The 26,430-nt window shown below is 47.4% G+C and overlaps 1 protein-coding gene across 3 annotated transcripts in view; it reads left to right on the top strand.

The window, feature by feature from the left end:
- The window catches only part of LOC119442422 (serine/arginine repetitive matrix protein 1), a 124,656-nt gene that overhangs the window by 51,523 nt on the left and 46,703 nt on the right, over nucleotides 1-26,430 (top strand). For all 3 annotated transcript variants that reach the window (XM_037707296.2, XM_037707297.2, XM_037707298.2), the window contains exon 2: nucleotides 10,335-10,447. In XM_037707296.2, coding sequence (XP_037563224.1) covers nucleotides 10,372-10,447 — 76 coding nt within the window. In that variant the 5' untranslated portion in view covers nucleotides 10,335-10,371. The remainder of the gene's footprint in view (nucleotides 1-10,334; nucleotides 10,448-26,430) is intronic.

Raw genomic sequence — 26,430 nt, 5'->3', positions numbered from 1 at the left:
TTTCGGTATCGGCAGCGCGGTGGTCTTTCTCGTTTTCTTTCTTTTATTTTTTCTCCGTCGCACTTCGAGACACTACCGCGTCGGACAACTCCATCGTTTCTCGCCCGTACGGTCTTGCAGCTAGGCGAAGCGTCGTGCTCTACTTGCCGTCCAAGAAGAGAAAACGGTTAAGTGTATGTTCGTGTGGGCTGCCTGCGTGTATACGTGCGGCCCCCATTCCCCGTTTAACTTGTTTGCGCCTTGGCAGCGACGTGTCGTCTCTTGTGTCCTTTCTGTTTGCACCGACTGTCGCAGTTTCCAGTGCGAAACGAAGGACTTACGTTCTCTATACTGTTCCCGCATAGTACACTTTGCGATCGAAAAAGAAAAAAAAATAAACAGTGACGAATGGAGCGAGGAGAAACTAGAGTCGAACAATAGCGCGCACCAGTGACAACGAAGGTAGTCGTTTGGTCGGACCTACTCTTTATTGTGCCGGTGGTTGCTTATGAAGGGGGCGTGGCTCAGCCTGTTTAGGTCTCCGGTCTCTTTACATTGGTTGCGTCTAACTTCTTTGACCTGAAGTTTCGAGAATTGCAGTATAAACATGTACCTCCCCGCTCGTTAGACTCACTGGCGAAGGCGTTGCAAGGGATGCGGACGTTCCCAGAGAACGGCGGCGGGATCGACGCGTTGGAATTCCTCGAGCCTCTGTGCGGTCGCCATTTTTCTTTATTGTGCAATGTTGAACTCCATGCATGGTGTGCTTGTCTTTTCCGTATCTGCAATGCGGTGCGCCTACGATGCGGTTTGGACCTTCGATCAGCCTTGTCGTGTCAGAAAGACACCTTACCTGACTCCCACCTATAGCTTCGTGCTTTGTCCCCTCATGTGCCCTGTTTATACAAAGTTGGAACTGAAAACGATTAGTTCAACTTTACTCTCGGGCAGCAGTAATCGTGAAGAGAGAAAATAAAACTTGCCACATAGTCGCTGGCCGGAAATACGCGTCATTTGCCCGCGGGAATGCACAACACGGCGGCGACAAATAGTCACCTAAAGCCTGCTTGAGCTAATCAAAATTTTACTATGCATCTATTGCAGCCAAGAATTTTGCCCGTCTTTCCTTGACCTTCTCTCTCTTCATTAAAACCAATATCTCCATATTGTACAATTACATACATTACTGTAACGAACTCGGCACCATCGATCACTTCTCTGCTTTTCTACCGATACTCTAAACGTCAGCCGGAATTAAGACAACAGCTCCACGAGTGCCCGTGTGTCTAAGACAGTGCGAGAAGCAGCGCAGTATCCTTTATCGTACTAGTTACTCGCCTTGATTCATACTGGCGTGAAATTCACAGGTTTGTGGGTGCTGTTCGCTACTGCATAATATGCCCTATACATCATGATTGACTGTCATCTGCTCTTACGACCAGATGTAGTTACTTAAGCACTCTTTCAGTAAATACGGAACACGCAGACGTCGCTGGTAAGCTTTTTAGTGCTTGAAATTTGCTTATCTCTGTTGAGACTATGTAGGCACAGCAGCACCACCCACCCCCTCGCACCCCTTTACACGCATACACCGACACCCAGAAGAAAAGCTCTAAACTCTAGTCTTTATTTTTGCCATGCCGGAAGGAATAAATTGAAAGCACTGCACGTTTCTGCGTCTACTTAAGCATTCACTTCTCGTCTTGTTGTTACAAAGTTATTCTGCGCAATGGTGCTGGGCTACTCGATAAACGAACGTTAATTCTGCCATTTATGAGTGCCTTGTTTTGTAGTTTCGCGACTCAATCAGCAAGCCAATGAGACACTGTAAAAGTGTACGTCCTGTTTAATTAGGTTTGCCAATGCTGTAATATTCGTTTTTTTCTGCACTGATCGGTAGTTTTTTAAGTCATGCTTGCTTATACTGCGAAAATATTGCCTTCGCACGATCAATGCACATTACAGTAAGGCTTGCAAGGCTCAGTACTCTATATGTATGTTTATTAAAGGGGTACTTATACAGATAAAAATCATTTGAGGTGTAAGTATTAGTGAAATTGCCTTCTGCAATACCACCAAAGCGACTCTTACCGAGAGAACATGCTTGGTAAGCCAGAAAAGAAGCAAAGATGAAAGACCTGTGACGATGCCACCTTGAAATTCCCGCAACAGTTCGCCGTGACGTCACAGATTTGAATGGCGTCTGCTCGGGTCTTGTGAATTTTCTATTGGTAACGATCGATTGCTTTGAATTTAAAAGAGCCAAAGAATGAATTTAGCAAGCTTCAAAAACGTTTTACTGGGCCGCAACCACCCAAATGCGAAAAAAAAAAGAATTATCTTCCCTGAAAACCCTGAAGTCGCACTGACCTGACGGCGCTGGGATTTCGACTGGAAATTCAAACAATTGAACATTAACCTTCACTTTCATTTCTGTAATAATCAACCTATTACAGTGAAATCAATTAGAATAGAGTTCAGAAAAAAACGCTTTATTAGACTAAATTGATTCAGTGTTTCTCTTTAGTCACTATTTAAATGTCAGTATCAGGTTCGCAATACTTTATAAAATCCTGGCATCAAACTTCCAGAATGACCTTGTAGTTGGGTAACAAAACGCATATACTGGCATAGCCGTAAATAGAGACTATATATATATATATATATATATATATATATATATATAGAGAGAGAGAGAGAGAGAGGAAGGGTGTTTGTTCGACGTACTTCGACGTCGTGGCTTGCACTAAATCCTTGGCGTACAAGAATACAATAAAGATATTACTAGGGTTACGAGTTATTTTGGATAATTAATTGCGCAGCCAGTTCCTCTCTTGCAGTAATTTCTTTGTCAATCCGATTAGGGTTTTTTTTTTTCTACCAGCCCGGGAACTTTTCTTTTCGTTCTACCCGTATTGATTGGCTTCTTCTCGATTTACAATCTCAAGCCAGAGTGTTCCATCTCATTCGATGATTACGGAATTCTACTTAGCACATCAGGCAACCATCTGCTACCGGCACTTTTAAGATACGGGGTCTCTGTTTTTGCATTAATTCACGTGTGTACTGTAAGCCTCGCACCACCAGATTTTTAAAAATTGTTTATTTATTATTAAATTATTTAAAATTAAATTATTATTATTAAATTTATTAATTTAAATTATTTAAAATGCTGGCTCTAGTCTGTTGACTATTTCTTGGCGCTTGATAAGAAAACGGCGAGAAAGTTTATCAATTTTGAAAACCTGTGAGGCGTTTCAAATTAGTGTCTAGATTTATATCTTCTTATATGGGCAATCTTGCAGATATTTCGCTGCCGGCTCCTTGACTGACGTCAGCTGTCCTCCGCTTGAGAAAACTGAAGATCTTCTGTCATATACGGGGAAAATAATATGCAACACGTGATTAAGTGTCAACACGCAACATCATAGAGAAGAGGCTTGTGAAGAAGATCTGATGAAGAAAAATGAAAACACGTCGCATAAAAATTGATCAACTTGGCACGAGAGGGATAACAGTAATATCCACTGTGTTCGTTTTAAAGAGGAACGTGTGAAAGTGTTGTTGCGCTTTAATTATAAGATGCGAAAATAAGGCTACTGAAGATTACCGTACTCAAGCTGGCAAGCAAGAAGATTTTGTTAGTTAAACAACAAAAAGAAGAAGGGATAACTGCTTATCGCTTTGCTGTTGAATGTGCGTCGGCATTTCATTTGGGCACTCGTTTATCAGCTCGTAAGAAAAGGTACATTTAGCATCTCATTAGAAAAACTATTGCGCAGGGAATACGACATAGGGGAGACGTGACTGTTGCAGTTGGTGTACCGGTCAATTACAGATGTCATTTTAATATACCAAGTGATTATTTTTATGTACAATACTTTTTTTAAAGAAACTGTCACATGAAACTGGCCCCTAGCTGTCGTACTTGCTGACATGCTAAGAGGCTAGGCGGGCATTACCTGCAAGAAATATTTGAACGGTACTCTCGCTAAATAATCAAAATATGCTAATTGACTTTTTAATTACGATCACTTACTTCATGGCACATGTTGCAATTGAGAAATTGAAGTTCTCTGATGATTGCGAAATTTGTACGTTTCTGCTAAATTCGAACAATAACCGCTATTGATAATCTTTTTATCATCTACAACACAGACGTGCGTAATCTAACTTTATCCGCATGTTGCACATGGTTGCACCACCCCATAACGTACGACTTCGATTAAAATGTTGATGCTACCAGAGAGAGAGAGAGAGAGAGAGAGAAAAGTCATAAGGGAAAGGCAGGGAGGTTAGCCAGGCTGAGCCCGGTAGGCTATCCTGCACTGGGGAAGGGGGAGAAGAGATTGAAAGAGGGGAAGGAAGAGAAGTTCACACCTTGCACATAGTGCCTGCCTTGCTTACGGGACGCAACCGCGTGTTTGTTGTGCTTCTCCCCCACGACGAGCCTAATCCCAACCTAACGTCCTTTCGTGACTGTTCTGTACATCCGTGCGCAATCTCGGCCGCATGAAACCCCAAACGGGGGTGTTTAAATGCGGTCAGCAAAACAAAAAGAATTGCGAATGAGGGAGACGAAATAACAGTACTGTTCATTTTAACTTCGTGGAGCGATACGCCATATTGTATAAGCGAAAAGCAATTGTAGCGCCATTTGACATTCACCAGCTGCTGTAATATGCCTTGCGTTCGTGTTCGCTGTGTTTGAATTGTTCATTCACTGACCAGTTCATTCACTGACCATACAGCACATGTCCTCCGATAGATGTCGTAGGTATTGTAAGGAAACAGTTGTCCTGGCAAGTCACGTACCCGTTCTCCCGCTGCGTATATATATACAACACAGTCCTCAAAGGCGTGCAGCTGTCTGCAATCTGTCCGTCAGTTATGCGCGGGGCCGGCCGTCAGCCGAGACTGCAGCGCAGTGGCCCACCGACGGGGGGGGGGGGGGGGGGGGTTGTTTTGGGGGTTGTAACCCCCCCCCTGAGGCTGACTTAACCCCCCTGTTTTCTTTAACCCCTTTTCTTTCTTTGCGCATTTGAGCACTGCAACTAAGATGTAAGACACGCAATCGTCTGCACACTCACAAGAAGCGCATTTTTTGACAATTTCCCGTGAAGAAATTGAAATTAGTGCTATTTATAGATGGTATTGGCACACTGCCAACCCCCCCCCCCCCCCCCCCCCCCTCGCAGAGATCCTGGGTACGCTACTGCTGCAGCGAATGCACTTAGCCTGTATAGACAGCGCTGCGCCTGTTCTATCAAATCTTCTAGTCAGCGGAGCGTGGCCTCCGCAATTAGCTCTGAAAATGTTTCTGAAGTTGATCGCGGAGGCTGCAATTACGACGCGCTGTACGCGCTGTACGCGCTGATTTGACTCGGTGACGATTCAGTTACGTGCTTTGTCTTGCGCGTTGTATTAGTGTGTCAGTTACGTGCTTCGTCTTTCGCGTTGTGTTTGTACACACCTACAGCCGTTCGCTGCTGGAAACAGTATTCAGCGGCGTTCTGATTGTGCACTACGCCGCTGCGATAGCTGAGTTATACGTTCATGTACATACAGGTGTGGTTGTCTGCCACCATACGTACAAATCGTGTTGACTCCGGGGCGTGAGTCCTTACGCGGCAATCAGCAGGCACACGCCTACGCCCGAGCGCATGCACACCGGGAGCCGCGAGATGACCGCGCCGAGCAGTTCCAACCAGAGCCCATACCATTATCCTACACTCACATCCTACAACACTATCGCCTTTCACGAAGAACACTACCCCCACCGCATAACGGTGGGGGTAGTGTAGCGTTGGTAGCGTAACGGTGGGGGTAGTGCCTCTGACGCGAGAGGAAGCCGTAATATGGAGAAAACTCCAAACAAACACATATCCACATTTGAGTCTTTACCACGCCATACACCCTGCGCTGTATTCCTATAAATGTCCACACTGTGATCAATGTGCAACACTTTACCACATGGTATGGGCTTGCGCAAACACACCACAGCTCACACCCATAACACACCCCACCACACGGCAATGGGAGGCAGCGCTGTCCAGCTCCGACTCGACGGACCAGCTCAACCTGGTCAATCGAGCGAGAAGGGCAGCTAAGGCCGCTGGACTCCTGGACTGAGGGGACCACCCACTGCAGAGCGGAGGAGCTACCTACGCTCGCGTGCTCTTTGGATTAAAATTTATTCTCTCTCTTTCTCTCGTGTGGATGCGTGGACATCTATCTGAGATGACCTCACTCACTCTCTTTCATCACTCGATCCCACACGCATTCAGACGCACAAACATGCACGAACAAGTGCGCGCAAACAAGCAGGACTTGCGTGGTGCAGCCAGTTGTATCTTCACAGAAACAAACCGGGAACGCGCACATGCAATGGTATAACAAACACGCGCACGTACGCAAAAAGATATGAGGAAGCCACGGTCCCAGCTTACACCAGTGAACTCGATCACAGCTCAGTGGAGTATGTAATTGGAAGATTGGCACTAGCAATGTCCTCTTAAAATCTCAGCACCTCATGACAGCCGTGGCACGTGAAAAAAACTTGCATCCTTTTCATACGGGACGCTGCTAGTGCACAGTTCGCACGCTCTCCCCGAAATGCAACGAACAACTTCGCGCATAAGGAAGTGCCTGCCTCCCCGCTTTGCATCGACAGCGGCGAACGGTGCTTTCTCGCTGCTTGTTTTTCCGGCCCTCCCACTCCTCTCGTCCCAGTTAAATAAACTGTCACGATTGTTTTCGGGGAGCCTGAAGCCGAGATCCTGTCAGCAGCCCACGTTCTGTTGGCGAAGAGGCGGCCAGCGTAGAGAATTCGGTTGTGCCGTTCGCTCTTTTCGTTTTGATTGTACCGTGTCCTCGTCTCTCGTGTTCTCTTCGGGCGCTACTTTCAGTTCAAACACGCCTGTTTCCTAGTCAAAACAGCCCGAAGTTAGGTTCTTAACAAAACGTCACTTCGTGCATTGAAGCTCAAAATTATCTGGAACGCCAATGCATTTCTCCGCAAAGTTCGGGAATGAATATCTCGAAACTGGTGTCATCCCGAGAATCCGTTCCAAGTGGATCCACCTTGCCAACTCCACGGCTACAATTTGTGAATTGCAATATGGGCCATCAGGTAATTAGTTAAAAGCTTAATTAGTGATTTTTGTTAATTATTCGATTATGCCTTTCAATTTCTTGTGCAAGTTATGTTCGCCTCTTCGAGTAGACCAGCTCATGAACTAGAATTGTGCTATCTGCCAGAGGCAACCTTTAAGAATTTTTGAAAGTGTTCACTGAAACACCCTGTATATATAAAGTAAAAGATGAAAAGTTGACAGCTAACTAAAGCACTAAAGACTGTATAGCAGATGTGAAAGCGAAAGGTTGTTTAGGTTTAAAGGGAACGTTTTAATGAAGTCTTTGAAATGGCATTTCTTCGAACCGACCAGTTGCGGGTTGTTTAATTCTTCAAGAGATGGAAAAAGAGAAATCGTTGGGCTTTCATCTCCGGCAGAAATGTGTTGCTCGTTCTACGTTTATGCACGAAGTCCTTGTTTCAAAACAGTTTATCCGGTGTAAATCGAGCTTGTAAAAAGGGCTCATCCAAGACATTATCGCACGCCTAATGTTATTCCGGATAAACGCACGACGGGTTTTTTTTCAGCGAGACAACGTCGGAGGGTATACCCTATGCAGTCAGCGTTAGCATTATACTCGGCGGTCCCCAGTTGCCATACGCTTTCGGGACGCGGCGTGTGTCATTTGAGAGCTAAGTTTGGAAGCGTTTAGTACCAGTCACGAGACAGGAAGCTAACCACAGGGCGGGGGTTCTCGCGCTGTAAACCAAAACCTGCAGCGCGGTTTCATGCTCCGATGAGTGCGCACTGAAAGCACGGTCTATATAGACGGGCTGGTGCAGTGCACATTTAAACGTGGCCCTCAAATGAGCCTGCCGCGCATGCACTTACAGCGCTGCTTGCTAAATGAAGGAGAGCGGCGGCTCGTTGCTTTGTTTGGTGCGAAGCATTCAGAGCGCCGCCGCCGCCGCCGCCGCCGGTCGAGGCCCCAGAAATAGGCTTTCGAGCGGGGATTGCTTTCGTGGGAAAAGGTAGCAGCAGCGACTTGGACTGCCGCGCGCCGGCATAGCAGCGGTAACGGAAAAGACCCGAGTACGGAACTAAGCAGCGAAAGGAACGGCAGGTCTTTGCTGCGGCTATATAGAATCCACGAAATTTTCGCTGCCGGGCTCGTTCATAGTTTGCCTCACTCAAAATCTATGCATCGCCGTGGATGCTATATATACAGAGCTACCGCCAGCCTACCGAAGTCGCATTCGGAAAGCTGCTCTCACGTGCAGTACGAACACCTCGTGATTGAACGAGTTGTTCGTATCCCTGTAATATCAACGGCACAACTAAGAGTCCGACTAGTCAAGAAGCGTAGTTACGCAAATGGAAGAATTGGGATTGCGGGGACGCATATTCGCATAGCTGCTAATTCGTGCGCAAAGACTAAGAACGAGCGCCCGCCAAATGCGACAGCCAACGATGTAATGACATAGGCAGGTAACGAAAAGCAGATCTAATACGGACGAAAAAAAAAAATACCACAGGCCTGCGCGGCACATGCAGCACAGTCACAGCGTAAGCTGGAGGAGCGGTTCTTGGAGCTCCAATTGGCCATTAGCAGGGATCCGTTGTCAGTATCCAATCGGTATATATAGCGACGCAGTATCGACAACGCCGACCAAATGAGAACTGGGGCCGAATTCACAAAGCTTTTTGTACGTACGTGTCGTCTGCCATTCGCCGATCGCCTACCGTAAACCTATGTCCAGCATCGACGATTGGCTGCAGGACCTGCTTTTACGAACAGCTCTATAGCGTAAGAACCTTCTGGTATGTTACCTATACGAGTTGTAGTGTAACAACGTTTTAGTTGAAAAACAACTAAAATGCAGGCCCAAAGCACACCTTCACACACACAGGAAAAAAATAAAAAAGCTCTTACGTTATAGAATCGTTCGTAAGAGCCGGTGTCAGCCAATCCTGATGCTAGACATATCATTAGCGAAGGTAATGGCAGTGATCATGGCAATAATCACTTACGAACGAAAAGCCTGGTGAATTCGGCCCCAGATTCTCGATTAGCTGGCGCCAGTTGCACCTTTTCCAGTGCTGCACGGTTCTCAGTGAAGCACGCATGGTGTGCAGCGCGACCCGCTATTTCGAGACAGCGCATCCCGCTCGGAGGGAGGAAAGCAGTGCGTAGACTGGGCCGGGTTGAACGCGGTGTTTTGGGCTCGATGCCTCGTGTGCGTGTGTATAGATCAGCAGCGCGGATACATAACCAAATGGAAACTTACGGGTGTTTTGGGGCGCCCTGCAGCAACAGCCCCTCCCCACCTCTCCTCTTTTGCTCTTGCTATATATGTACATTATTTTAGCCACTCGCGGCAACATGGGTGGTGGGTAGGAACGGAACTGGGAATAACGCCGTCGGAAATGCGCGTGTTTGGGGTCAAAGCCCGGGCTGTTTTGCCGCCGAATGCGTTAGAGCCGCTTTCGGTGGCCTTCTTGGGCAAAACGGCGCGCGCGCTGCTCGTGGAGTGAACCGAGAAGTTTCGAAAACTCAGCTGTATAACAGGCTACTTTCGTGCCTCCCTATACATTTTAAGCTTTGCGACTTCGTTAGCGGCGTTATTATTTGTTTTAGCACTAACGATACTCTTACTAACGCATGAAGATAAGGAAGGCCCGATGGCGAATTTCATGGCATATGGCTAGCGATCACGTTTTTATGGAAATAAACCGATCAGTCCAGACAATTAAATATTATTATAGTATGGAGGCGCGTTATTGAAAGAAATGGTTATGTAAAAGAAGAAGAGTCTCGGGTATCGCTTGTACTTAGCATCGAATGATTCGTTAACAATTCACAGTACGGACGGATTACGGGCGATGTATATACATCAAAGTGACGCTAATTCCAGTCGGCGGAGTATTTGTATATGTCGTTGTTGTGTACGGGTGTTGACGCATAGTATCTTTCCGGACTTGCTTTTTTGTTTACTTTATTCGCAACCTGTCTACACGTTACTTCTTCAAAGCTACAAAATCATTCATGCGAGTAACTTTGTGTTGACAGGGTGCACGCCGACAGTCTATATGGCGTCCTCGGCCCCCTTACCAACGCGTTATATAGCTTCGCCTAATCTTTTTTTGTTCTGGTCCTAATGGTGCGGCACGCACCGCTGTCCTCTTTATTTTATTTACCCACTGCATGCAGTGTGTACACATCCGTTCGATGCTTTCTTCCTAACGTCCTCGTGCGCCTTTTTTCCTCTCGGTGCGTAGGTGATGTGACGCGGACGCAACCGCAACAACAACCACCATGCGGCCCATCATCATTCCGGTGACCACGGGCCCTCCATCACCGCCGTCCACGCCAGCCATGCCCTCGCCGCAAGGTCAGTATGCATATATGTACACAAACAGACACGCGCGGCGCTTTGTCCCTTGCATGATTCATAGCGCGGACAGCGCGCGCACCTCGCGCGATTTCAGCCTTGAAGCGGGCTTCGATTGAAAAAGCCCCCGACAGCTGCGCGCTCAAATACAAACTAACGAACGCACACACTGCGCGTGCACATCGAAGAAAAGGACGCACCTCGCGCGCCTCCCGGATGTGTGTGTAAAGCGACGCTCCCAAGTTACGTGGGCATATAGAGAACGGCTTGCTGTCGCGCGGCTTCATTAAAATGCACGTCGCGGGCGCATATGCAGCGGCCGCCTCTATATCGGCGCGGCTTTGGCTTGTTTCTTGCTTTTCTTCCTACTTCGATTTTGCTCGCGCGCTCAGCCGTGTATGCAGTCAGTGAGGCCGTGGATTAGCCGCGACCTCGATTTGGCCAGGAGGGTGTCGGCACAACGCGCAATACGCATGGCATATGCGTGTGTCCGTCGGTGTGCAAACAGTATACGTTTGGAAAACGAGAGCACGTTTCCAAGTCGCGCTGTTAGTAAAGATACACTGTTGCGCTTTCCTGCTTGTAGCGTTTTTTACAGAAACACTTTGGTGGGCTTATACTGTCAACAAGCAGCGCTGGAGCTAGACGCATAAGAGGTTCGCGTCGTTCGTCAAACTAAGCTACTGCACTTTGGTATACATATACATGCAGTGTATATTACAGCGCGCACGCATTGCGGCCGTCGTCAAGAGCTCGGGACCGTCGTCAGCCACGATGGTTGGGGCGACGTGAAAGGATAGCGCCGTAAATGTCTGCGCCCCACCGACTGCAGCCAGGCATATCCTCGTGGCGTCATAAATATGCAAGTATCAGCTGCACGCCTGTCAAGGACTGACTGCGGGCGCCTGCGGAGTTAAAGAGTTCATGAAAATGCGCTTCACGCACTGTAAACACCGAGAAAAGTCACACTGAGCTCCATTAGCGCTTAAGCCGGATGATTAACGACCGCATCTTACGGTTCGCTGCTCATCTGTTTACGCGGTATATACTGCACCCAGCTTGATAAAGTAAAAGAGGGCTGAGAGATTGATGGAGTTGGCGCAGGTATATACAGTGTAGTATGCCTACTTAAGTGCTCAGAAAACAGCATGGACGCGAGCCGGGCCTGTGCCTCTCTCGTTTGCCTTGCAGTTCTTGTGCTCGTTTAGATATCATATGATCTGCACCCGTGACATTGCAGCAGCTGCATCTGGAAATACGGCAGCGCACGATGCTAGCGCACTTGTTGCCTCACGAGAGTTATCTGAAGAAAGGTAAGCAAGGATGCCGTCGCCACTGTGTAGCAGCCGTCGCGCTCAACACCGCCGAAGATTTTACCCCAAGTGGCGCGATTTCCCATTTTAGTGCGGTGAACGAGCACCCGTTGTTCGCTGACCACTTATCTCAGTATTGCGACACGCGAGATGGTGTATGCCATGACTGAAACTTTAGTATCTCGTAGAGGTAGTCTTCCCAAGTAAGGGTGGCGCAGTTTTACGCATGTTTGTCGCAGTATGTGCCAACGAAGCCGCTAATGACGGTGGCGCTTATATCGAACCCACTTGCTTCTGCTTTCTTTGAAGCTGTCAAAACTGTCGCAGATGTTAATTTCCTCCTTCAAAGAATGGATCAAAGGCTCTGCTGCCGGTGCTGTGGTCAGCATCCATCCTCCTCTGCTTGAGTGCACGTTAAAGAACCCCAGGTGGTCAAAATTAACCCGGAGTCTCCCACTATACGGCGTGCCTCATAATCATATCGTGGTTTTCTCACGTAAAACCCCAGAATTTAATTTTAATCCTCTTCTGATGCGACCGATATCTACTTCAAAAGACTTCGATGGGGGCGAAATGCAGAGAACACCCGTGTACTTAGATTTAGGTACACGTTAAAGAACCCTTAGGTGGTCCAAATTAATCCGGAGTCCCCCATGGAGCTACGGCGTGCCTCATAATCAGATGGTAGTTTTGGCACGTAAAACCCCATAATTTAACCTGTTTTTTTTTTTTCAAAGGACATCGCCGCTCTACTATCGCGCAACCTCCCCTTTTCCAACCTCAACACGTGGCAAGGTTCCAAATGAGTTTCGATACATGTGGCCGCCGCGTCGATCTCCTAAAGCGCCGAGAGGCAGTTAGGTGTTCTTGTATTTGTTAACCCGCATTAACGATTACATTACCTCTCAAAGAACGGACGGTTAGTCGGATTCGCACGTCGGATTCGCACGTCGGATTCGCTCGCTACGGCAGTTCTCATCGTCCCCCCCCCCCCCCCCACTCTCCCCCGCCCCCCTCAGTTCGCGATCACGTTTTCTTTTCCCGCTTCCTGAACTCGCTGAACGGCGACGCTCGAACTGCAGTTAACTAGGCGCTCAGATAGGAAAAAGTAATCAAGGAACACGGCTACTAAAGCATTTCCCGCACTTTCCGCACGTCTGCCGTCACGTACTTCCGGTTCCAGAGAGTACGCATCGAGGCCAGCACGCGATTGGAAAGACGTGGCCGCTTTCGCCTTTTCTTTTACGGTCGGCTCTAGCGGGCTCTCGCAGCGCCTGGGGGTCTGGCAACGACAATAGCCGTCGCACTGCGTTCCGCTACCGACACCGTACGGCCACATACAGCCCTTTCACGCGCCTCGACACCTTTGACCGGTATTGTTTCACCGCCCGTCACGTATATAGCGGACGAGTCGACTAACTACTTTTCCCGTCTGCTCTTCTTTTTCACTGAAAGTACCGGTGTTCTGATTTCCCGCGTGGTTTGGATATGTTAAAACAGACGACATCCCGTGACAGGTTGCAGCGTGCCTCACGATATCGAATGCTGCGAGGTGGGCATGCGCTGCAGTCACGAATTATACCGGGACGATGACAACACGATCAGCACGTGTATCAATCTGGTTTGCTTCTCTCTTCCTTTTTTGTACCCGTTTATTATTCCATCGCACACGTATACAGCAGGTCGTCTCCGGTCACAGAGCTGATTCGCTGTGCCATCTTTGTATGTATGTATGTATGTATGTATGTATGAATGTATGTATGTATGTATGTATGTATGTATGTATGTGTGTGTGTGTGTGTGTGTGTGTGTGTGTGTGTGTGTGTGTGTGTGTGTGTGTGTGTGTGTGTGTGTGTGTGTGTGTGTGTGTGTGTGTGTGTGTGTGTGTGTGTGTGTGTGTGTGTGTGTGTGTGTGTGTGTGTGTGTGTGTGTGTGTGTGTGTGTGTGTGTGTGTGTGTGTGTGTGTGTGTGTGTGTGTGTGTGTGTGTGTGTGTGTAAACGCATGTTTCAGGTCTGCCCGCAGGCTTTCAGTATTTTACATTAAAATTTACAGTATTACAATTTACATTAATTACAGTATTACAGTATTAATTTAAATTTACAGTATTACGTGGATTTCAACCCCTTAAGATAAAATATCACGCAACAAAGCGTGCAAAAGACACCTTTCAAAAAGTTGATGACTTTCAACGAACAACGAGAAATCGAGCTAGATCATTCAACACAAATGTCACAAGCGTGTTAAGGTGCCGCCTCGACTACAGTCACTACAGGACAGGTAGGGACTGTGTACGTCTTCGTTTCCTTTAGTTTTTTTTTTCTTTCCCGTAACCCTTCGTGTCACTTCGATTCGCTCCTTCTTATCTATTCTTCCCCTTTCCCTCTCCCTAAGCGTAGGGTAGCCAACCGGGCACGTCCTTGGTTAACCTCCCTACCTTTCCCTTCTCCTTTCTCTCTCTCTCTCTCTCTCTATTCGCGCGAAAAATCGCTGTTGTGTTCGCAGAAATGAAATTCCGGTATATGACCTTCTCACCCTGTGCGTTAGTTACGTGCGTCTCAACAGCGTCGAGCGAACGAGCTTTGTCTCGAGGCGCCAACAATTTCGCCAGACGTCTTCTTGTTGTCAGCCGCCTTGAAGTCACCGCGCCCCGGATATGACACGCGACTCGACACGCCTCGATAACCGGCTCGTCAACAAGAGCGCGTGCGCGAGACGTCGACGTCTATGAAGCAACCGCCAAAGCAAGATAAGCGTGTCGGACATGTGACTTATGCCGAGGCAGCCCTCAAGAATTGCATATCATCACTCGTGCTCGCGCGCGAGGGTGCTCCACTTCGCATTTTTTTTTTGTAGCCTTCTTTCTCTCTCTCTCTCTTTCTCGCTTTGTCGGCGCATATATTTGCTTACCTACAGCGTCGCCAGCTGGGCCCACACTTCCCACACCTAGCACCCCGCGCATCTGCATAACATCGCACAACCTTTCCTGTCTTCGCGCAGTAGGCAGTGCAGCAAAGAAAAAAAATGACTATAAAGAAATATAGGAAGGAAGCAGGAGGAAGAATGCGTTCCAGATTCGTCTTATCTTCTTGTGGGGTGTGAAATGTATGCGTACAAGAAGCGGAGAATGCGTTTGCTTCGCTTGACTTGCGCTGAATAGAAATCGTTTCTTTCCGGCGGTTACAAAAGAGTTACCTAACAAGTTGCTTTCTTTCGTTTTGCTACACGGTGCAAAAGCAAACGCGCGGGAACCCTAATAAGGAATATTGAGGAAAGTGATGGAGACTGCTCGCGTTCAAGTTTACCAGCGACAGAAAAGAAAGCCTTTTCTCTTGCACAGGTTGCTACAATACGTATAACTTTTCGTCTTGATAACTGGATGCAGCAGCGGTAACGAGTATCACCGTGCGGAGGAGCTGTTGATGGTGTTGCGGTTGTCTTTTACAACAATGTTTTCTTTTTTTTTTTTTTAGAACTTAGGGTTCATTCTCATTGTGCAATGTAGTACGTACGTACGCTTGCACAGTATGCGCTTTCCGGCACGACAGTCCTGTTTGGCCGGTATGTCGAACTGCCTGATTTTGGCGTAGGTTCGCTTGCTGCATGTTCTAGGTCGGTGACTAGGAGTCCGGGTCTAAAAATAGTCGTAAGCGTGTGTATACGTTTGCTATGCGTATATTTCATAAAATTTTGCGATATTTACTCTTTAGAATAGTAACACGATAAGGACTGTGCAGAAGTGTGTCTGGTGCATCCTGAAGCAAAGGTTAGTTGTTTCGCTGTTATGCTACAGGCTAAAAAATCTTTTTGCGTCACATTAGGTGCAGACCAGCGGTTTTAATAAGTAATAAATTTATGCTGTAATACTTTTCTGCTGAAATATCGCGCGAAAGAGGGTTGGTCCGGAAAATGTGTCTGTCAAGCAAATTCCACACAGTATGCTCATTTGCAAGATATACCAGACTCAGAGAATTGAGAAGAGTTTTCTGTCGTTCTGGCTGGTGGTATTTTTACAAGGTCTAAACACTCAATCTGTACTTCCTGTGCATTGAAGTTCGGCGAATTTCTGCTCGTGGTATAGGCAAGTTCCGCAGCATAATTGTTTAAACCCGCAAACTCCAGTCACTTTCTACAGCTTTTTAATATGGCCAGCTGGTGAGTGCGATTTATGTAAAGCGCTACGCTCAACAACGATGTACCACACATGTGTTTGACCCAGACTTGTACGTAACGAATTAGATGTCAATTAATTACTTGTGCATTAATTACGTTCTTTGTAATTTTGTAATTTAACGATTACTTTGTTTACTCGGTAAGGCTCTCTGTAATTCAATTACTTTTTTCACTATTAAGTTACATGTAACTAGTTACATTTGTGACGAAACTTGCTATAACAGACGACGCAGCTTTGAGCACTTAAATGTGGCAGGAACTACAGTGTCCCAAAAACAGTACATGGGTTACCTCCTTCCCACAATCAGCATCCTACAGCTACGCCTCGCTCACCTGAACATTACGGATTTGCAGATTTCCACATCTCTACTGGAAGTCCAACCACTGAGCTTTTCTCTTAAAATAAACTCATCTATCTGACTGTCTCTCTTTCTCTCTCGCCTGGAAGCGCTTTAAGTTTGCCAGAGAATCACCCATGGGCGAGGTTTCAGTTTCTCACTTGCCCTGTCTGGAGCGTCTTTTCAATCTTGTGACTTTGTGAGCAAGGTGTTCGTACGTAACACAGCCCTTCTCTTCGGACCGCACATTTGTATTGTCGCTGCAGATGTCGTCACAAGAAACCAAGAGAAGATTATCGAAGAAAATTTTCAAAAGCAATTCTTAGTGAAGATGAACAACGTGTCAAGAGCGGCAGACGCACTCAAAGAGTTAAGCCGGCTGGTTCTATTTACTGTATTTTTGCCGTGGTAACAAAATAGGGAGGGAAGTAACGTCAAAGTAACCGATTACGTTTTACTAATTGCTCAATTACACCCTTGGGGCAGTAATTGGTAACCGTAACAATTACAAGAAGTAATTGTAATTGTTATCGGTTACTTTTTTTTCTGTAACGTGTGCAAGTCTGGTTTGACCATGTCACCTCCTAAATATAGCTCTTGAAGCGGCTGATCCAAACCATCAGAAAGCTTACAAAACGTGGTGCGCGTGCGACGATACAAAGCTTAAATGTCGCTATACCTTTCTTTGTGGCGTGCCTCTATCACGCAGCGATAGTCTCCATCATTTGGTCAATATTTCCGATATCACTGAATAAATCAAATCAATTCGAATCATTATCGCGTGTGTCATTCCAGTTGCCGGTTATAAAGTACATTTGTGCAGCGAAAGGCATTTAGTCGGCACTACGCGTTGGGGACTGGGAAGGCTTAGGAGTGAGGATCAACGCCGAACACGTACTTCAGCAACCTCCGGTTTGCAGATGACATTCTCCTATTCAGCAACAATAGGGACGAAGTACAACAAATGATTGAGGACCTTAACCGAGAAAGTGTAAGAGTGGGGTTGAAGATTAATATGCAGAAGACAAAGGTAATGTTCAATAGCCTGGCAAGGGAACAAGAATTGAGGATCGCCAGTCAGCCTCTAAAGTCTGTAAAGGACTACGTTTATCTAGGTCAACTACTCACAGGGGACTCTGATCATGAGAAGAAAATTTAAAGAAGAATAAAATTTGGTTGCAGTGCATACGGCAGCGGCAGGCATTGCCAAATCATGACTGGGAGCTTACCACAGTCGTTGAAAAGAAAAGTGTACAATCATTGCATTCTAGCAGTGCTAACATATGGGGCAGAAACTTGGAGGTTAACAAAGAAGCTCGAGAACAAGTTAAGGACAGCACAAAGAGCGATGGAACGAAACATGTTAGGCCTAACATTCAGAGACAGGAAGAGAGCGGTGTGGATCAGAGAACAAACGGGGATAGCCGATATTCTAGTTGACATTAAGCAGAAGAAATGGAGCTGGGCAGGCCATGTAATGCGTAGGATGGATAACCGGTGGACCATCAGGGTTACAGAATGGATACCAAGAGAGGGGAGGCGCAGTCGAGGACGGCAGAAAACTAGGTGGGGTGATGAAGTTAGGAAATTTGCAGGCGCAAGTTGGAATCAGTTAGCGCAAGACAGAGGTAATTGGAGATCGCAGGAAGAGGCCTTCGTCCTACAGTGGACATAAATATAGGCTGATGATTATGATGACGCGTTGGCGAAATGCTGTCTAAAGCTGAGAGACAATTGCAAAACGGCCAAAGCTGCAAAGTTCGCTAGCGCGAATGTTCTTGCGAGCTCAATCATCCAAACATGGCGGAGGTGCCATGGCGCGCGAGTGTGCTCATTGCCCCTACCACAATGCGTTGACCGTAATAAACCCAAACATTGCTGTCCCCATAGGACCTTCTCGCTTAGCCGGTGTATAATAAACTCCCCTGCTTTCCGTGGCGTATTGAGACACCGGAAAGATTCGCGACGCCTCCCCGAACAATGGGAGGGGAGCAGACGGCGGCGTTCTTCTTTTCCGTCTATTGTTTCCGCAGCATCTTCCAACACCACCTGCTGCTTTCCACGGCCTCTCCTCAAACGCAGTTCGCAGCTTCGTCGACAGATGGCGCCACGTCACGCGGCGCGCGACGGCTGGCGTGCAGGGGCGCTGGCAGGGCGCGCGCTAGCGCGCTCTGCTGCGCGCGTTGACGAGCGCTCGCTCGCTCGCAGCTCGCGGCGTGGCCGTTCCGCGTGCTTGGCGGGTGCAGGTTCTTTGGGTTGCGCAAAAAGCCGATTCGTTCGCCCCCTTACGCACAAATTCGTGGGTGTTGGGTCCGCAAAATCAGCTGGCAAACCTTCTCGTGGCTTGAGCCGCCAAACAACAAAACGAGAAAGAAGTCGCTCGCAGGCGCTCAGACGTCGTAGCTGCGCGATGTCCCCGGCGCGCCTAAATCGAGTACCACGTGTCGCAATTTCTTTTTCGCGCGTCATATGCGGCCGTGTGTAGTCGCTTGTTCTCCTCCTTATTCTTCTTTTGTTTTGAATTGCCCTTTTCTTATTTTTGTGTCCTTGTAACCTGGTCGCTTCCTCGTCGTAATTTTCCAGCGCCGACGTTTGTGTTTCCCGCGCAGAAATTTCGGTGGCGCAAAGTTTCCACACCGTTGACAGATTGACTGAGTGCGAAGCTCGAAGTGTGCCACAGGCCCTTGCCAGCAGTGATTTGTTCTCTCTGAAAGAACAGCTCTACTGAAAAGAAAGAAAGAAAGAAAGAAAGAAAGAAAGAAAGAAAGAAAGAAAGAAAGAAAGAAAGAAAGAAAGACGATGCCATGGGGTCCAACCTTCAATGTGTTTGCTTCATAGAGACCTTTGCGTAACTCCCAAAGACTGTAGGGTGCCGAATTCAGCTACTGCTGTCGCATTTTTAACCTCTAAAACCTGGTTTTGTTCATGATAAGTTGGGCCTGCTGCTAGTAGGCGAAGCTTTTAAATGTGCACCTTTGTGGGAACGTACTTACTAGAACGTATAAGCCTTACGGATGTCCGTCCCTGTAGAATCCATACCAGGAGCCTGCAGTCAACTGCAGTCAATCACGAACTCTGTCAGACCAAGCAGTATGTTCGCTTTTTGGAAGTACTATAAAATATTCGCGAAGCGGACTGCGCAGTAATAATAATAATAATAATAATAATAATAATAATAATAATAATAATAATATAATAATAATAATAATAATAATAATAATAATAATTCATACAACATACATATACATTAATATGACCAGACAAAAGCCTAAGGCTTGTTTTTGTCCGTGGTTAGGCAATAAAAGAAAAAGAGAAGTAAATGCATATCCACAAGATAATCTATGTGCAAAGCGCAGAAAAAAAATTTGGCAAAGAATGCACTAAGCCGCATTGTCACCTCTATATACAGGAATAAAAGTGAAGATGCAGAGGTTGGTGAATAATAGTATACTTTTGACGTATTCAGATTTTCAGGTGACCAACACACACACACACACGCACACGCACACACACACACACACACACACACACACACACACACACACACACACACACACACACACACACACACACACACACACACACACACACACACACACACACACACACACACACACACACACACACACACACACACACAGCGCAAAATACAATTTTAAGACCTACAGTGTTCGTTTGTCAGAGGCCTGACGACCGGAACACCATAGTTGTTACAATTGTATCTTGCACTATGTTTTATTTAATCACTTTTTTTTTTCTCTGAACAGCGTGACTAACGTTAACTGGGACACACGTTATATCACCGCAATTATAACGTGTTGTAAACAATGATGGCAACCAAGTTCCGATCGTTCCTTCTCAAACTTTATTGAAAAAGGCAGACTGCTCCGAAACTGTGTAATTTCGCCAATTACTTTTAATTCGAACTATAGGCGGAGTTTCAGCAGACTCTTAAGATCAAATATCTCATTTATTTCGGGCTATTTTCGAAGAAGCTGTGCCGCTTTTCATCCGATTCTTGGCCCGAATTCCTCAGCGACCGTATTTACGAAAGGGTCAATCCGCTTGAACTGTTCGTATACGAACAGGCGCTAGGTAATCGTGATGTTGAACATTATTGCCGAAAGCGGCCGGCCAATGAAAAACAGCTCTTAGGAGCGAAAATATTTGTGAATTTGGCACCTGATCACGCTGCCATGTTCACTATGTTGAGGTCAGTTGTTCATTCAGCTGCAGTCAAAATTATAAACTGCACTTACGCGCCAATATTTGGGACAGTGCGTGATCTAGATTATATAAGGCATGCTGTAACGCGAAGCCTTGTGGTATACGCATGGGAAACACATCAGGTAATAATTTGTTTCTGGTACGCACTTATGTATCAAAGGGAGGGCGCGCTGCAAAACTGGGACGCATTTCTCTCTCTCTTCCCTTCTTCTTTTTTTTTTCTCCCCACCTGCCCTATACTTGGGTGATTCGCGTAATGGGACACCGATTTACGTCGCCGGTCTCGTCCGCGACGTTTGTACGGTGTAGTGTCCTCTGGTGCTTTACTCTTCGTTCACCGCCTCTCTTTCCCACCGACAAAGGCCCGTGAATTAAGGCAGCCCGGGTTATAAGAAGACCCACCTATAAGATGTTAAAGGCAGCCCGCGGGGTAATAAGAAGACCCACCTATAAGAGGTTGCGATACTCGCATCGATGACGTTGTTTGGACAGCGCCCACCCCACATGGAAAGACGGATAACAGAAAACCTCCCTCAGCATTGACCGCGCGAATTAAGGCGAATCGGCGTAACACGCTTTAGGAGCGCCCGAGGCCGGTGCAGCATCCATTGAATGGGACCGTTCATGTTTTCGCAACGAGGGCGGACGCCCAGCCAGACGCGGCGTGGACTCCTCTGCTGCTGCTGCTAAAGCTGATGCTACTATTACACGGTGAGGCCCCGCGCAGGTTCGGCCAAGAGCGCATCCCTATATAACGCCGCGTTCCTCTTCTAAGACGCGCTCGCCGAAGAGAGATCGCACCGAGAGAACTCCTTTCGTCTGGCGCGGCTCGCATGACGGATCGCCCCTGGGGGCGACGTTTAGGCTGCGCCTTCGGGCAGCCGCGCGCTGGCGCGCGCGCACATACACGTACGTACAGACACCGAAACTCGCCCTGCGGGCCGACGGCGGCTCTAATTGCGTTTCGCCCCTAATAAATGCTCCGCGGCGTCCCACATTCGGTGGCTGTGAGGGGGGCCCCCCCAATAACTCACCGCGCTGGGTGCCCGCCTGGCCCTTTAGAGCGGCGCGGTTCGCTCCCACGGCGCGCCAAGTGAAGGGACGCGAAGCGGCGCAAGCGTGCTTGCTCTGGACGGTGTTATATATATATATATATATATATGCTCGGGGAGTGTGCTATGCGGCTGGCGCTTGCGTACGGTTGGTTACAGGCCTGGTCAGCTGCCTAATTTTCTCTCTTTCTCTTATTCGTAGCGCATCGGGAGAAATGCAGGGTGTATAACGGGGCTATAGACTATTCGCGCTGGGCGCGATGCCGCCTCGGGCAATTGACGCGCCGTGTTCGTCCCCGTTGTGGTTACCCGTCTTAATGGAGTAAAAGGAAACTGAATCTTTCGATTAATAACGCGCAGTACGTATATCGCGCTTCCATCTGTAAGCCTGAGCACGGTTGTAAGTGGAAGCGAACCTGCCCGCTGGTAGTCGCCTTGGGCTTAGAAGCACTTCCATGTGGACATAGACCAACATTTCATTCGGAGTACGCAATTTGTCGACAAGGCGTTTTGAAAGGACGAACATTATGATAAAACTAAAGTACGATCTATAGAACGTAACAGTTCCTGCGTGAGTATCGCTGCGCCACCTCCTCTTTCGTTCTGACAGGACCGAGCGGCCGCAGTGCTATTTTGCAAGATGCTAATCACAAATGTTCCATCTGCACTGAGATATAGCTTCATAATTACTTCGCTCATAGGCAGCAGGCACGCGCATCGGTAGTCTTGTTTTATACAGAGGGCTTATTACTACGTCGTGTGCACAGGGAGTAGGCTGAGATCCACTCTCGAGCTTCTCGCTCGGCGATAGGTTTTCCTAACTTTTTGTTTTGTTATTGTTCTTCAACGACCTTGCCATATATCGGGCGAGTCTCAGTAGTCGTCAGTATGCAAAGCGATAGTGCAATTTATCTTTTCGCGTGGCCTATTGTCGTTTTTTTTTTCTGCACAGAGGACAATGAGACAATAGCAGCGGCCTTTCAATAAGGCACCGCTCACTAGGAATCAAACTGTCCCGGCCCAGCGATGCCCGGCAGATGGCGCAAGCACCCCATTCCGCAAGCAATTCCCGCGCTGGACACAAGTGTGCTGGGGGTTTCGCACAACAACAATAACTAGTTACCCAAACCGGAAGAGGCGCCATGACGTCAGCGGCGAAAACAAATAAGCCACGTGAGTGCACTGGGGAGATCGTTAAACGAGGTAGTACGCCTATCTTTCTTGCTTCGTTTGCCAAACAAAAACTTCGGCAGCACGAGCTTGTTAAGGAGTGAGACGTCCGGCAGCTGGGCATTGAGTTCGATGACACCATTCACTTGGAGAGCTGTGTAAACAAGCATGGATATATATTGTCCGGCACGTGGAGGAACTGGGATCAGCGTGCGTTTTCCTCCGAAATAGGCGCGCATGCGCGCACCCAGCCGACGTAATATGCGCATTGCCGCGAAAACTACGACGCTTCTCGCTGTATGTCGTAAGTCAATTAGCAGCGAACATACTGCCACTGGCAGCATACTTGCACCCTTGGTGCTGTTGGGTACTATGTTATGCCGCACACATTTATCTTTCTCCATCTCCTTCTGGCTACCGGCTGCGTGGAATGTTTACCTACGGTCGCTGGTTTTGCTGGCGATTCCGTTACTTGCGACGTGCCTCAAAACCGCTGACCCTGCATACATGATGAGTATACGTAGCGTTCGTCAAAGCCAGCTTCGCCACAATAAGTTTCACTTTGCAGAGAAGCCATCTTTGCAGAACTGGGCTTTGCGGAGAAGCCAGCTTTGCAAAGCTTCACTTTGCGGAAAAGCGCGCGCACGCGCGTTCGTGTGTGTGTGTGTGTGTGTGTGTGTGTGCGTGTGCGCGTGTGTGTGCGCGCGCGCGCGTGTGTGTGTGTGTGTGTGTGTGTGTGTGTGTGTGTGTGTGTGTGTGTGTGTGTGTGTGTGTGTGTGTGTGTGTGTGTGTGTGTGTGTGTGTGTGTGCGTGCCTGCGTGTGTGTATCTGTGTGCGTGTGTGTGCGTGCGTGTGTGTATGTATGTGTATGTGTGTGTATGCGTGTGTGTGTGTTTGTGTGCGTGCGTGCGTGTATGTGTGTGTGTGTGTGTGTGTGCGTGCGTGTGTGTATGTGTATGCGTGCGTGTGTGCGTGTATGCGTGTATGCGTGTGCATGTGCGTGCGTGCGTGCGTGTGTGTGTGTGTGTGTGCGTGCGTGCGTGTGTGTGTGTGTGTGTGTGTGTGTGTGTGTGTGTGTGTGCGTGCGTGCGTGCGTGTGTGCGTGCGTGCGTGCGTGCGTGCGTGCGTGCGTGCGTGCGTGTCTGCGTGCGTGTCTGCGTGTTGTCATTGCTGTTAGACGTATCAGACCTTGCGAACTTCGTGCATGACACCGGCACAAAGAATGCGCAGCACAATCACAGGTACTTATTACGCGGCTGAAGCTTCGCCATTGGGAGAGGGTTTCATGAGCCTAGTTCTCAAATCTCGCCTTTGATGACGTGATTATTCTCTTGTGCACCTGCGTTTTCAGGAAACATAAACTCTTTCCATCTGTCTTACAAATCTTACTAATCCCATCTCGCTTCTCCTGTGTAGGGTAGCCAACAGTACGCATTACTGGTTGACCTCCCTCCCTTCTTCTGTCCATATTATCTGTCTCTCTTTCTCTCGGAGTCGCTCTCAAAACTCTCTTTAACCTGGTCGCTTCTGCAATTCTGAGTTTAACTCATAAATTCTAACTCATTTTGCGCATGGCAAGTAGGTGTGCCTCTGAAAGAGGCCTCGATCAGTATAGGTTCTCAGTAAGGTCATCGCGTTCGCTGAAACAATGCTTGTCGTGGTGGGTGATTCTGCCATTGAGAAGCCACAGTGAAGGGCGCGCGCGCCGTAAACATCGTGATACTCTGATAGGCTTGAAAGTCCACCAGAGCTACGCCGCCCGACAGTACGCTTATATCAAGAAACGCTCAACAAATGGCTGCGCTGTTCGCTTTGTAATTATGTAAATGCGCTCTTCGATGTCCGCGAAGGGTGACGCAATCGCTCACGCACGCTTGTCGAACGCAGCATTTGCGTAGAGATATGAGCCCGCATTCACAAAAAAGTTGAAGTTTCGCCCAAAATGTGAAGCAGTGATGCGTTAGATGGCGCTAGTAGTATACGCAGTAAGTCTTGATTTGTTTCGGCGAGTGTCTGCTGGAGTAAACATTAGCAGACGCACGTGAGCAATTTTCTCTTGAGAAGAAGAAGAAACTTTCTTTAATGTCGACTATATAGTCTTTGTCATCGTCGTTTTTGGAGGTGGCGCTGCCTGGCTAGAGAGATATGAGGAGACTGCGGTTTTATAGCGATGCCTGCCGGTCGATTATATGCTTCTCTTACCGCTCACGGCCGGCTGACCCCACTGATAACGCGGCCGGCGCGTCTCTCTGACCACTGATAAAGTGCTAACAACAACAACAACAACAACAACAACAACAACAACAACAACAACAACAACAACAACAACAACAATAATAATAATAATAATAATAATAATAATAATAATAATAATAATAATAATAATAATAATAATAATAATAATAATAATAATAATAATAATAATAATAATAATCCGCAGTTATGGCGTATACCCGTTAAGGGGGATCGGAAAGGCATCGCTACAAAAATCACCAAACTGACTTCTTCCTTATCGCTGGCTTCGTCTGAATTTTTTTCAACTCAAGGTTGGTTTATATATTATAGCTTAGCTGGCAAAGCATAGATTCATCCAATCACAGCTCTCCAGGTGCATTACTCTTTCATGCTGTAGTATCGACAGAAATGCAATATTATGCGCAGTAAGACTTGCGCATGTTGTGCAGCGTCGGTTGGAGTAAACATTCGCAGATGCGCGTGGAGCAGTCTCCTATCGAGAAAAAAAACCTAATTCATTGCGGAGGTGGTGCTCCCTGGCGGTGGAGTAGAGAGACATGGCTATTTGTTTCTCCTCTTTCTTCTCCTGCCTTTCACATTTGACCCACATTGTGGGTAGACGGCATTAGTGGTTTTTGTTAACTGTCGTCGTTCTCGTGAAGTTCTTCTTTGTACCTGCTTAGGGAGGCCACAAATGAGCACTCATTGTCAAATCAGACCAGGTGCATTTTGTCATAAACATGTTATCAGCCTCACTGTTTATCCCGAGATGGGGGGCGCTATAATTTCTTATTAGGCAAGCAACCACTTCCGACATTTTGTTTGTTCTCTCTCACGCATTCGCGCACTACAAGCCCATTTTATAGAGTAGCAATACTACTGCCGCTCATATTATTCCCGCAATATACGGTGCCTTAGGAAGTATGTCGCCTACCACGTCGATGGCTAGTAGCAATGCAAATGACCACAAAAACAGAGCGTGCCTAAACGAAAGGATACGGCATTGAATCGCTATCCTATGCCGGCCGAAATACGCCGTCAGGCTCCTGCCTTTCTGAAGGAGGATAGAGGGACTCTCTATGTGGTAAGTATATGCATTTCCATGGGAACATGTCAAAGGCACATAAATAATATGCACACGCAGAAAGGAACACCCTGAACCATGCGAAATGGTTATCAGTGAAAATATGGTACCTAGAAATGAACTCTCAAATACACAAAAAAAGAAGTCATCTTGACGCACGCACGCACGCACTCTTAAAGAAAAAAAAAGAACTCTAGAACCCTGCAGATGAGTCATTTTTTTTTTCAAAACTACGAAAACTGTACATGTCTGCAAGGCTGGCAGTGTTTGCAAAACCACTTTTCTAGTCGTCCAGCACTAGCAGTTAGTGAGTCGTCATCCGCGACCTCACTAACTGCTAGTGAAGATGCGCCCATGGCTGGTGGCCTGCGCGTGATTCCGTTATTGCGGTGA

Source organism: Dermacentor silvarum, chromosome 2 (genome assembly GCF_013339745.2).
Source record: "Dermacentor silvarum isolate Dsil-2018 chromosome 2, BIME_Dsil_1.4, whole genome shotgun sequence".
In the NCBI taxonomy this organism is placed as follows: Eukaryota; Metazoa; Arthropoda; class Arachnida; order Ixodida; family Ixodidae; genus Dermacentor; species Dermacentor silvarum.
This window is presented reverse-complemented; position numbering and strand designations above follow the sequence as displayed.